This window comes from Saccostrea echinata, unplaced genomic scaffold (genome assembly GCF_033153115.1).
Source record: "Saccostrea echinata isolate AGI-Se365-2 ecotype Australia unplaced genomic scaffold, CSIRO_AGI_Sech_v1 ptg000025l, whole genome shotgun sequence".
NCBI classification, from domain to species: Eukaryota; Metazoa; Mollusca; class Bivalvia; order Ostreida; family Ostreidae; genus Saccostrea; species Saccostrea echinata.
This window is the reverse complement of record NW_026889774.1, coordinates 27,076,703-27,090,994: the sequence shown is the minus strand read 5'-3', so window position 1 is coordinate 27,090,994 and position 14,292 is coordinate 27,076,703. Positions and strand designations below refer to the sequence as shown.

The 14,292-nt window shown below is 34.4% G+C and overlaps 1 protein-coding gene across 1 annotated transcript in view; it reads left to right on the top strand.

Annotated features, from left to right (window-relative positions):
• Positions 1 to 14,292, top strand: part of LOC133192277 (WD repeat-containing protein 11-like) — a 37,625-nt gene that overhangs the window by 13,430 nt on the left and 9,903 nt on the right. Inside the window, exons 3-16 of the mRNA XM_061328273.1 lie at positions 95 to 136; positions 572 to 725; positions 996 to 1,169; positions 3,235 to 3,336; positions 3,874 to 3,985; positions 4,668 to 4,848; positions 5,103 to 5,226; positions 10,109 to 10,296; positions 10,599 to 10,872; positions 11,255 to 11,339; positions 11,461 to 11,567; positions 11,692 to 11,764; positions 12,012 to 12,269; positions 12,436 to 12,562. Of these exons, the coding sequence (XP_061184257.1) occupies positions 95 to 136; positions 572 to 725; positions 996 to 1,169; positions 3,235 to 3,336; positions 3,874 to 3,985; positions 4,668 to 4,848; positions 5,103 to 5,226; positions 10,109 to 10,296; positions 10,599 to 10,872; positions 11,255 to 11,339; positions 11,461 to 11,567; positions 11,692 to 11,764; positions 12,012 to 12,269; positions 12,436 to 12,562 (2,001 nt within the window). The remainder of the gene's footprint in view (positions 1 to 94; positions 137 to 571; positions 726 to 995; positions 1,170 to 3,234; positions 3,337 to 3,873; positions 3,986 to 4,667; positions 4,849 to 5,102; positions 5,227 to 10,108; positions 10,297 to 10,598; positions 10,873 to 11,254; positions 11,340 to 11,460; positions 11,568 to 11,691; positions 11,765 to 12,011; positions 12,270 to 12,435; positions 12,563 to 14,292) is intronic.

Sequence of the window (14,292 nt, the reverse complement as noted above, 5' to 3'; positions counted from 1 at the left end):
ACCCAGCTATGATGTAAGAAAATGATTATTTTACCTAAAACGGGCATATCAAAGTATTTCAGCTTACCATGCCACTATGTTATTTAAATTTCAGGTTTTACAGGTGCTTGCTAAACACAAGGGAAATGTTGTCAAGGTAATTAACGTAAGGTTTATAAATAAAGATGAATTGTGATTTCTTCAGGAAAGAAATATAGTCCTTATATCTAATGTAATAAGAATGAATTGAGATTTCTTCCTGAAAAAAATATACCGTGTAGTCCTAATATACATGTACATGTATGTCAACTTTATGATCAGCCTGAGATTAAAAAAAAACCATTTCTCTTAATGTATTTAATAAACATACATGTACATGCACATGTAAGTTTGAAACATTTAGTAAGCATACTGCTAAAATTCATGTGTTTTTATTAATATATGTTAAATATGTGTCTGACAGATAGTTCTATAAAACTTAGAGGAAATGTTTTAAATTTCCATGAAGAAAAAATATTACATTTAAAAAATTTTGATATATGCTAGGTTAAATCTAAATGCTGACCTTTTGACCTAAAGATTAACATTGTAGGTGAAATGGGCCAAGGAGAATTACCACCATGATATAGGGAACCCTTACTCCCTTCGTCTGGCCTCAGGGGACACCAATGGGGTAATAATTGTGTGGGATGTTACATCGGGAACAATCAAGTCTGAATTTTCTGAGGGAACCAAGCCTATTCAAGGTGAGATGTGATTGGTCTACCATATATAAGAAAAAATGTGATTGGTCTTTTTACCAAACACATGTATAGGATGATAATTATGTGACTGATCTCCATGTATGAGACAGAACATCATGTTTTGGGGAGATGCCATTGATTTACCCTATATGGAAGAAATTTAATAGATCAAGAGAGATGTGATTGGTCAACTGTGTACAAGACACTTGTAAAATGTGATAGGTCTACCATAATAACAAAAAAAATTCCTGACCTTTGACCTTGTTTTTACAGACATGGAGTGGTTGACCTATCAGGATGCATCACATGACCTCCTGGTCGCACTTCACCCTCCCTACTCCCTCATTCTTTGGAATGCTGACACTGGAACCAAACTGTGGAAAAAGTCCTACACAGAGCCACTGCTGGCTTTCTCTTTTGATCCGTTCAACTCCAAAAATGTGGCTTGTGAGTATTGTTGCATTGTTTTTCATGACTTTAAGAGTATAAGCAACTTTTAAATAATTCTTGAATGTCAAAGTCATGTAAGAGTTATATAGAGTGATTAATCAAGTCTGAAACATTAGAGGTTTATTTTACAATTAATATAAAATTCATACCCACCTGACCCACCCACCAACTAAAGATGAGATAATGGATGCAGTCAAGACCCTTAAGAACTGGAAGTCACCAGGGCATGACAATCTTGATGCAGAGTTATTCAACACAGACCCTGGAATAGCAGCCAACATCCTCCAAACACTGTTCACAGCTGTGTGGGATGGAGAGAAGGTACCTGATGACTGGTGTAAAGGGGTGATTGTCAAGATCCCAAAGAAAGGAACCCTGAGCGATTGCAACAACTGGAGGGGAATCACTCTATTGTCCGTGCCAAGTAAGATCCTGGCCAAGATAATCATCAAAAGAATGTCAGACGCTGTTGATGCTGTATTGAGGAAAGAGCAAGCAGGATTTAGGAAACATCGAGGATGTACTGACCAGATCTTTGCACTCCGCAACATCATAGAGCAGGGCACAGAGTGGCAGAGACAACTGTACATGTATGTAAACTTCGTGGACTTTGAAAAGGCATTTGACAGCATACATCAAGATAGCCTTTGGGGCATCCTACATCATTATGGTATTCCATCCAAACTGGTCCACCAGATCAACAATTTTTATAACAACTTCAGATGCTTAGTAGGACACAATGACACCTTCTTCGATGTTAAAACCGGAGTCAGACAAGGATGTGTAATGTCTGCAGTATTATTCAACTTGGTCATTGATTGGGTCATGCGGAAGACAACAGAAGACTCTCCAAGGGGGATCAGCTGGGGCCTGTTCTCAACATTAGAGGATCTGGACTTTGCGGATGACCTTGTGCTAATGTCTCACACACACCAGCATATCCAAGAAAAAACCAACAGGCTGCAAATCTACGGACAACAGGTAGGGCTATGCATCAGTATGAAGAAGACAGAGACAATGACACTTAATGTGGAATTACCTGCTCCTGTTAAGGTCAATGGTGAAGAACTACGCCAGATGGATAATTTTATTTACCTGGGTATATAGCATCATTAAACCAGAGGGCGGCACAAAGGAGGATATCCACAGCAGACTGGGCAAGGCCAGGAGAGTATTTAGAGAAATAAATAACATCTGGAGGTCTGCACAGTACAGCACCAGCACCAAGCTGAAGCTTTACCAGAGCTGTGTTGTATCAACTCTCCTATATGGATCAGAATGCTGGAGAATAACAGAGACAGATCTTAGCAAATTACGATCCTCCCATACCACATGCCTCTGCCAAATACTCAGGATTTTCTGGCCCGAGAAGATTACAAATGAAGACCTGCTGAGCAGATGCAAACAAGAGGACATTGGTACCACCATTATCAAACACCGATGGAAATGGATTGGACATGTTCTCCGAAAAGACCCCCAGTCAACAACAAGAACAGCACTGCATTGGACCACAGAGGGCAAAAGAAAGAGGGTGAGGCCTAGAACATCATGGCGAAGGACAGTTGAAAGCGAGATGAAAGCTATGCACCAGACCTGAGGATCATTGATGAGGCTGGCCAAGGATAGACAAGAGTGGAGGAAGTTTGTTGCTGCCCTACACACCACAGTGTATAAAGGACAATGATGATGATGATAAAATTCATAAGTATATGTGGCTGTCAACATGTCAAATTGATGTTTATGCACACATTGGAACTTAAAGTTTGGACTTTTTCATTTACAAGTAAATTATTTTGCATGTGTCTGATCATGTATTAACAAGTCAGTCTATGAAAGGAGACTTTCCATTCATGTTCCTTTTTGTGTCTTTTTAATGCAAAGATATTGCATGATATTCATGGAAATTTTATATGAAGTCCATACGTACCACTTTTTCCTTTGATTTGGTACTAGGGGTAAATGCTTTAATGGGTTATATGAAAAAACATTTTTCATTTTTTCAGTTTTGGGTAACTAATAAGTGTATTTTACGTGACATTGCTTATATTTTTTGTTATTTCAGTTTTGGGTCCTGATTGTATTGTGTTCATAGATGACTTTTCTGTCACTAAGACTCCTTCTAGCAATGGCAAAAAGTTTTACATTTCTAGTCCCTCAAGTTCTGGTAAGTATTTCTATTCCCTTAAGTTCCAATAAGTATCTCTAGTCCCTCAAGTTCTGATAAGTATCTTTAGTCCATCAAGTTCTGTTAATTAACTCTAGTCCCTCAAGTTCTGGCAAGTAATAGGGAACATGAAAATACTGATCAAAGTTTAAACAAGCAGTATGAAATGCTGTCACAATTATATGTACTGTATACTGAGTAAGATTTATATGTGCAAGTATAGGTATGTAATATTTATCTCAATATTATGTCAGCAAATAAGTTCGGCTTCTTTGAAATTCATGAAAAAATGAAAGAATTTTACTAACTTAAAGATATAAGCATATGCAGGGTTCATTTCAAAATAATCTGAGAATTATTAAATTTCTTGTATTCCAACAGTAATGAAAAAAAAAATCAACTAAGTTGTATTAAAGAATTGCAAAATGTTGAACACATCATATATATCAGTATTTAACGTAACAAGGGTAGATTCAGGAACCATGGTGTTTGGTTTCAGAGTAAATTGATTTAATTCTGTTTATTCCATTTACACAGCAAGTAACCTGAAAACGGAAGGCTCCACTAGTAGTGTGGAAAAGAGAACGGCCTCCAGAAACCTCGCTGAGAGGATGAGCAAGATACTGGTGGGGGAGGGACCCAGTAAAAAGTGAGTACATGTACTACAAGGATGGTAGTCTATAGTTAAGAATCTGTACAGTCATGTAGTCATAAAAAGTTAATGTAAATGATAAGAATGTAAACATCTTCTGTGTTGGAAAATCTATTCTTTTATCACTGGCAGATGACAAAATCTTGGTTATTAAGAGTTTTCCCAACCAGAAGGGGTGGGAAATGGGGAAGCTATCAGAATATAAACAAATGTAGTAAAGATGGTTAAGTTTGCAAGTATATACAGTAAAACTTGGTTATAAAGAACTTGCTCATGAGCAAATCTCAGCTCTAAGGAAACTTTTATGAATCCCATATAAGACTCTACAATTTTCCTTATACATGTACAGAATCTGATATAAAAAATTTTGGTTATGAAGAAGCAAAAGAGGTCCCTGTGACTTCCTTATAAATGAGATTCTACTGTACTGTATACTATCTGTGATCTCAAAGTTAGGGAACTGTGCATGTTCTGACATGGATGTAATGAATTTATTAAATTAGATAAACTAATGTGATGAATTTAGTAAGATTTTAATGGAGAACACAAAACAGTAGAGTGAAAAGAATGGAGAAAAGCAGTTCAAAAACAAAGCGTCTCCTAAATCACTTTTAAATTGAAGTTACTTAACATTTTCTGTCCCCCATTTTAACTTTGTCTGTATTTTTGTCTGTACCAGGAGCAGTAAGGAGGATTCGGATCATGTGGCTCTGAACGATTGTATACAGTTGTTACACCACCAGTCCTGTAGACACCACCTGATCTTAGTGTACACCAGGGAAATACTGATTCTAGATCTGGAGATTAACCAGACTGTGGGCATTATCCCCATGGAGAGAGCTGGGTCTCCATTTGTTCAGGTTAGTGAAAATTTGAATATGCAGAAAAAAATACAATGTAAATACAAGAACGAAACAAACTAACATTTCTCTGGCTAAGAGGGAATTATTTGTACTTGTGTACTACATTTGTACTAGTATTACTGGTATGTTCAGTATCATGGATTACTTATTGCCTATTAAAAAAAGAATACTACATAAGTATGCTGAAACCAGAATTCTCTTTAAATATTGTTGTTTATAAACAGCTACTGATCAACCATTTTTTTTTTCAGATTGTCTCCCTTAGACAAAGAGACGTGTTGTTGTGCCTTCATGAAAATGGAAGTGTGTCTACCAGAATACGCAGAAAGACGAACGCTATCACAACACCCGCCTCAGAGGGGCACGGTGCATTTGGTGTGTAGATTCTAGAAGTATTCTGTTCCATAAGTTAGGATATTTGTCTGAATTCGAAAATGTATGAATAAAAGATAAGACATACATGTTTAAGATTTGCTGAATGAAAGCTATAGGTCTTGTCAATTGTTATTACCTCAGTATTCATAAAAAAATTGGATCAAATTTACTTCTTCTTGATAATGTGTTGTGTTACCATATTTTATCTAAAAAGCTTAACATCAATTCTCTGTAAGGACCAAAATTTTACTGTAGGGCTGTGGCACACACCATGAGCGATTTTCATGAAACTTTTTCAGGTGATTAATGCCCATACACCTTGACATAATCAACATTCAAAATTAAGGTTACTACCTTGGTTGCCATGGTAACGGGATAATATAGATTTCTGCCCCATTTACTCTCAATTCAAGCATAAAAATGCTACATACTTGATTTCATGTGGTTTAATCATCTTTATTATTTTGAGATAATTCATACATTATATGAATAGAACAAATGAAGCACTATATAACACAATAAAAAAAAATTCTACAAGTCACTGTAAATTCTTCAATTGATGGCTCAAAGATGACCAAATTCTTACATTTTGAAAATGGTCGTTTTTACCCTATATTTCAAGAAGTCTTTCAAGAAATGCAGGCAATTCAAGAAAAAATCACCTGTAATTTTAGAAACACTATAATAATATTAGTTAACTTTTATGAAAAGTAGAGTGGGGATTTTTTTCGTTTTCGATATTTTTAACTTCGAAAATTGGCATTTTGCCAAATAATATTTTTTTCAAAATGTTACTATACACTGGTTGTTTTATAAAATTTCTTTTCCAAACATTTTTCTCACGAATAGATAAGACAAACAGAATGATAAGTAAATATTATTAAAGATAATAAATAAGATAAAACAAAATTAAATGAATTATTATTGTTTTTCTATGATCCTTTACAAAGGGCAGATAACTCAAACCTAAAGAAAATTAGCTATTCAACTTTTCACTGGAACTTATTTCAGTAAACAACATTTTCAAATACTAGATAAATAATGGAAAAAGATAATGGATAAAAACTCTAATGATACTTTTCAACCAAAAAAAAATGAATAAATAAATAAATAAATAATAAATAATTACTTTTTCATGCATAGGTAGGTAGATATTAATTTAGCAGGTTTGAAATTTGATAAGCTAATGTTAATTTCCTCCATTTAAATTTTGCTTGTTCCCAGATGCAAATCTTTAGATATCAATTTTATTTGGATAAAGAAATTTAGAAGTATTTAGACTTACCATAAATTAACACCCCATTAAAAATAAAACCATAAATGTATATTCTTACAATCAGAAAACATACACATTTTCATGTGTATATGTATAATTTTATCGTTACTTTTAAAAACAGTTTTTTTTTCAAATTATTAATCAAGCAAAAATCTACAACTAAACATTATCCAAAATGTGTATTTAGAGATAAACAAAATGTAGAAAATTACTGCTATATAGCAATTTTGTAGGCAATAGAAACAGCTAGGCTTGATGTTTCCATGATTTCTCTTTACATCAGAGGTTGGCCATTATGTGGTGTTGTGTCTGACCAGTCAAGAAGAATTTTAAATGGGTTTGAAAAGTGAAACTTGAAATAATCATCTTCATCTTTTCCCCTGGAATAAAAAACATACATGTACTTTAATTAAAAATCAATTGTTTAATATCTACTACATTTTTCATGTGATAACAAATACAAGTATATAAGCATATCTATTTTTATTAAAATGTATGTAATACTAAGCTAGTAGTTAGTATTTACACCTCCAAATAAATTGCCTCAGAATTCCTGCATGTGTACTTTAAAAAGCAGGCTTCCTATCACAGGTGCTTGGGGACCCTCCCCCCCCCCCTCCCCTGCGTTCCATACCCCAAGGGTTCTCCCCGACTTTTTTTTTAAATAAAATACTTTTCTATGACACATTCACAAAGTTTTTTTTTAGTTGACTTTAGACATAAACAAACATACATACACAAACACAAACACAGACACACCACGGCTGGAAAGCTTACATACAGATTTTTAGGAATAAACATGAAATAAAAAAAAAATATGAATACACAAGATATAGTAAAATAATAATGTAGATGACATAAATTTATCTATATGTTTATGTTTTCAAATATCTGGTTCCAGTTAATCCATCTTCTTTTATAGTTTATACACATGAAGTTCATTGTTTTATTTATTTTTATAAAAATTCATACTCTTGGATACTAAAAGAGAACTTTTAGTATCAGAAAGTATGAATTTTATAAAAGGTTAGTTTCAAATTATATTTTGGATTTTTCAATTGTAATACCTTCTGAATGTGTCATAGAAATATATTTTATTTAAAAAAAACGCAGACAACAATTTGCTAATTAATGAATACTGCAAATAAACCATTAATAAATACAATACATGGCGCAGACGTATGTAGCGCTAATTCATGATTACGCCAACCACTCCATACCCAGTGATTGCGCTAAATTTTGAATATGCCAATTTATGTACACATACAGTATTTTCAGTGTAGCCAATTGCAAGGTAAAAGTAACGGAAACAATTTACCATCACCTACTCCAAAAGCTGTCCCCATACTCTAACAGAATCTTCTCCAAAAGAATATTGTTCAGTTAAGATACTGTCCGATGTTCAGTTCTCACGGTCAATTGCAAGGTTTTTTTCTCCATTAGTTAATTTTGTAACTGTCTCCTGCTTCTGGTATTTGGCCTTTGTGTTGAAATAAAGATGATAAAAACGCAAGAATAAAGGTTCTCTTTATGTACCGGTATCTTTTCATCTTCTTTTTTTCAAAGCACCAGTGCATATAAAATATGTTTAAAATATTTTTTTTCAATTAAAGAAATTCATTCTTATTGTCAATCATGAATACATACATTTACATGGGTATATTATATTTATATCTTATTAGTGTGTATTTATAGCTGCAGTTAAATTATTCTCTATTGAGAAGCTGATGGCTCGTTTTAATTCTCCTCCGCAGGGGGAGTATTAAAACGAGCCATCAACTTCTCAATAGAGAATACAGTTAAATATGTTTTGTTTGTTTACAGTGAATCTGAATTATATGACTTCTTTTTAGGCTAAAAAAAATTTTAATATGTGTTTCCGTTAAGTCGACCATCTCTAATTTTTACCCACCACCTACCGGTACTACTTTTTTGGCCAAATCAGATTTTAAACTGTACCACTGGCGGTTTTAGAGGGGGGCCCAGCCCCCCCCCCCCCCCTTTTGTGTCCAAAATATACATCAGATTTAATAAATCAATTTTTGGTGTGGCCTTGAGCCCCTACCCCGACACCAAACTGCCCCCCCCCCCCCCTTTCAAGATTCCTGGATCCGCCACTGTGTACAACATTACCAAAAATATATGTTTTTTTAAATATTAAATTGCCTTGTGTATATTTTTCATTACATACATACTTACATCTTCTATAACATTCTCCTCCTTTTGATAAACTTTGTAGTTATGATTTGCCAAAGTAAGTTGCTTTCTGAAGCAGGCAAAAATTCCTATAATGCAAATATATTACTAAGATGTATATCTGGAATGTCCTGCTAACATGGTGATCTTTGAATATAGACCAATTAAGTCTATTATACAAAAATAAATATTTGATTTAAAAATTATGTCAATTTAATTGAAAAAGCTTCTTACATGTAGTTTTTATACAAAATGAATATTTGAAAAAAATCAAATTTATACCTGTGCCTAGGGTTGTTCTAACCATTCCCAATGACTGCCGTATCTTCTGCTTGTTGTATTCCTCCAATTGCATCTTACATTTTTCTCATGGGTTTTAGAGAGTACATGGAATCTCACATGATGGGAATACAAGTCAGACTTCATAAAATTTGTTTCAATATTTCGCAAAGTGAATTTGACTTTAAAAATCTATTATTAATAAAGACCTATACTTCATTATCAAGTTGAATGCTGAGAGAGCAGTGTCTCCTTCTTTTGATGACTTACTTTGTCATTCACACCTAAATTCCATTTTAAAAAGTTGAAAAACACATCATTTTTCTGTTATTGTTTCATGGTTATTTTTCTGGCGTCTGTTTTTGCCACATGTTGTTATAAACTTCTTTAGACTTCAATACAGGAGACTCAACAAAGGGAAATAACACCAGTTTAATTTTTTGTCTTCAGTGCAAAAGAGTCAGCAAAGGGAAATAACTCTAGGTTAATTTTTAGGAAAAGTTATAATTTGAGGAGATTGGAATATGACTTTTAACTGATTTCCCCACCTCAAATCTTTTTGCATCTTTTGGATCTAAGCTCGATCTTACTGAAAATATCTTTTTTCTAAGTTTCAATTGCCTGCAAAAATTAATACGCATATCAAGAAATAGGCACCTTTGTATTCATTTTTATGACAAATTCATGTAAATTGATCTGTATCATATTAAAAACCTTGGGTTGAATTGAATAAAATTTAGATGCACAGAAACTTTAATTACTTAGCTATAAAATGAAACCCATGTTATGTTGATAACTTTCCTACATTAAGGAAGCACGGAATTATTTTACATAGTGATGACAATCAGGTCAGTTTTGCCATAACAAAATATTTCAAAGTCGTTGCTATGGAAACCAAGGAGGTACTGTCCAAAATTTACCCACCAATAGTCTTTATATAGGGCACTCTCTAATATTATAGTGATAAAATAAAATTCCATGATAGTGCGTGGCCAAGCATTTTTGGTCCTTACAGAGAATCGATATTAAAAATTACATAAACTTGAATATTATACTCCTTAGAACAATCTTACTCGAAAGTTGTACATCATATATTGGAAGGGTAGACATTGTTTATGTTCTGTTTTATAGATGATTCGCCTCCTCCTGTTTCTATGGATGTGACCTATGACCTCAGATGTCAGTCTGACGGTTTGAGGGTGACGCGACACAGTCGTGTGTCCAGTATGTCTTGTTGCTTGGTAACAGAAAGTTCCGTGGCACTGGTCGTGACGGACAGCCGTGTTGTATTCTGGGATATGATTCTTCTAGATGGAGGGGTATGATTTTGAACAAGCATTCAGTAGTAGATTCAGTACTTCTGAATTGTGCTTCCTATTTTCCATATCAAACGAAAAGCTGTTGTGGAATTGTGTATAACTGTATATAATAATTATTATGTGGTATGATCAAGAATGGTGATTTAATACAGTTAAGCTTGTTTTTGGGAATGTTATCAGAATTACAATTAGCCACAAGAAATTACATATTACATTGAAGTTCTTGTGATTGCCCAAATTATTGTACAAGGAAAAGTGCACCAGAGACAGAAAGGAAAAAAATTGTTGTAATTTATTTTCAGACTGAGTTAGAAACAGCCCCACAGTTGGATGCCAAGTCAAAATTTCCTGTCATTTCTGATACTCCTCCCCCTAAACTCTCACTCTCTGATATGATTGGACGGTTACCTGTTGTGAACCATGATCACCCATCGGTGCTTAAAGGTCGTGCAGTGGCCTTGAAGTTTGTGATGACTGGTCTTCTAAATGGAGTGGTCTCCCCTGTAAGCTCTCTACGCATGTGTCCTCCACTTACCACTAAGAACTGGAGTGTATATCAACCTCTACTGGCCGTAGGTATGTACTAAAAACCAGAGTTTGTGTCAACCTCTACTGTTTAGGTATGCACTAAAGGCCAGAGTTTGTGTCAACCTCTACTGATGTATCAACCTCTGCTGGCCGTAGGTATGTACTAAAAACCAGAGTTTGTATCAACCTCTACTGGCCGTAGGTATGTACTAAAGACCAGAGTTTGTGTCAACCTCTACTGATGTATCAATCTCTACTGGCCGTAAGTATGTACTGAAAGACAGCGTGTATATCAACCTCTACTATCATAAAAATCCCATGAAAATTAATGATTGTCTTATTTGACTAATTTCTTTGGAACCAGTGGTGTCTGGATTAGAAATTTTACTTATACTCCGTTTAATTGAACTCCATATTTTGGCTATTATAGGTAGTTCTACAGGAGTTATCCAGATCATCAACATCTCCAGTGGACTGATTGTGAAGGAATTCAGTGTTCATACAGGCCCTGTCAGGTTTCTTACTTTTATATCATTGAAACTGCAGGTATTCTCATGGAAAATGGTAACTTAATAGACATCCATTGTGGTCCTGGTAATCAGCAATGTTATTTATACTCGTACATTTATTTTTCAGAGGGATAGAGTGGTGTAACCTTAAATCATTCCTGTCATATTCCTACCCATCCCCAGGCACCAGTGGTCTGGTTAAGAATGACCTCATGTTAGTGGACATCTCTACTGGTCAGTAACTAGATACTGATACACCTGTAGGGATTTTGGTAATCGATATCAGGTGAAACAGAATAATGAATTCTAATTTCTAGCTCTCTATCTATTTGTGTGTATTTTTGCTGTGTTATTCCAGGCAAGGTGAAGCCGGTGAGGACTAACAGAGACCAGGAATCTCCCATAGAAATTCTACGTGTGTCCTGTCTCAAGTAAGGGAAGAAAAATCTTAAACTGTATTTTTACTCCTCCAAGGATAATTATACCCCCCAACCAACCAAACAAATCCAATACCACAGTGTACGTGTCAAAATTAAGTTTTAATCTTTGTATTGTAAATGTTGGCGATTATTTACATGTGTTGTTAATTATGTTAATTTAGTAGCAGTAATTATGCATGTTGGGCTTAATTATATTTTAATTTCGTATTGCTTATATATATTATTTGAAATTTTACAGACAATACTTTATAGTTGGATTTAAAGACAAACCTTTAGAACTGTGGGACCTCCAGACAATGACCATGTTACGAGAGACGGGGAAGAGCCTGCCCCACCCCACAGCCCTGGAGTGGTCCCCCTCCCACAGTCTCAAGTCCCTGAAGAAGAAGATGATGAGTCAGGGTGGGGACAAAGAGGGGGGTCAGCTGACCTCCACCCTGGCTGGTGGTGACAAGGTGGGGGTGTCTACAACATCCCTCTCAGAGACGACAGAAAGGTTTGTAATGTATTACCACCAATGATCATCTTTAACTTGCATGTGTGATTATAATGATACATGTATTAAAATCTTAGGACTCGCTAGATTATGGTAGACCAGTTTTGCTCTTTAGTGATGCCAGAATAGAGTGAATGATTTATTTTGGTGTGTTTCTTCTCTACAGCGATTCCAAGGTGAACCAGAAGATGTCAGTTAAGGAGCACTTTGTGTACACAGATTCTGAGGGCACCCTCTATCACTTTGTAGTGGAGGGGACAGGGTTTGCTGATGCCAGCAGAGTGCCAGCAGAGGTGAGGGATTTGTTTGTTTGTTTTGTTTGATGGTCTCAGGGAAACACTTTGGTGTCCACTTCAACAAACTGCACATTGACCCTAAACCCAGTTAACAAATGTATAGTGTTTCCCAAATGCTCTAGCCATGTTTCTTAGGTCATATAAAATAATCATTCATTAACCTGAAAAAGTTATAGTATGTATATCTAACAATTTTAGCTAGCAGTAGAATCTAACAACAACATGCATTCTTAAACACATTATGGTGTGTTATTCTTGCTGAATTTTCAGACCGATTCATCAGCAATATCATCAACTCATGTGGTAGGGTATTTCTCTGAATATAGAAACACATAAAATGCATGAAAAGTAATGGATACTTTTTTTCTTAAGCATGAAGTTTCCACTCTTTTAGCTGATCACATGTCAGATTTTTCAAGTCATATCTCTAATATATTCACTTAAATGCAAGTAGACTCAGAAATGGTTACTGTTCACTAATTATTAGTACATGATTATTATATACTGTAAACCAACTATTATTCGCAATTCTTCAGTTTAGAATCCATCCACGACTACTAATTTTCGTGACCGAGGCAACGTTCTACATAAATACATAGGTGAATAATTGATTCATGACAAGAAATATTCGCAAGTAAAAGAAGGTTGCGAAACTTGCGAATATTTCTTGCTCGCGAATAAAAGTTGGTTTACAGTATTTCCTTCTTCACAGTACAGGAATTGATCATACAGTAAAACTTGGTTTAAACAAACACACTTATAATGAATTGACGCTTAAAACGAAGTCATTTTTATTCCTTTTGTCTCTAAAATATATTGTGATCTTAACATCTATTACGAATTACGTTTATTACGGAGCAAAATCGTCAGTCCCTGACACTTCGTTGTAAGCATGTTTTACTGTATTTAATATTTATATGACTGTGTTTTTACCATGTATATGACTATATAGATGTAGGCCTATATTCAGATGATGAAATAAAACAAAAATGTTCTGTCTACTGACTGTACCTTAAGGGAGGCGACTGCGGTTTTATTGTGTGAAAACTACTATAGAGAAACTCTTTAATTTTATACCATATGTACCTTACATTGACTCCAGTGTATATGCCAAGTCTAGTGAAAATCTACCGTCTGGTTATTTTTTAGGGACCATCTCAAAATACAGGTACATTTACTATAGGATTATATAGGAAAATACCATTTTTTCACACTTCGGAGCAAATTATACAAATGCTACTATAGACTTTTTGCTCAAATTATATTATTTGATTGGTAATACTATATTGTACATTTTATGCAAGAAACACAAAATTCTACTGTCTGGTTTTCAGAAGAGAAATCTCAAAATGTCAAAATTCATGATATTTTCCTGTTTTTATGGAGTACAACAAAACATGACAGATACCACAGATTTACATAAAAAATAATAAAAATGATTGTTGGGTTCTCAATTTCCGATGTTTAAAATTTCAAGAGCATCCATTTCATACTTTTTATTTTATGACATAATTAACGACCCCGCTTAAAGACCTTCGGTTATTCATAACGTCAAGAACACACTATTATGACGTCTATCTACCCATCATTTGAAAAATCGTTTAAAAAATCAGTTATTTAAAAATGTAATTAGATTTTTTAACACGAGATTTCCTAAATTTGTCAATTTTTATGAATTATGTAAAAATAGTTGCTTTAAAAGAGTAAATACGCATTATTTTGCTATG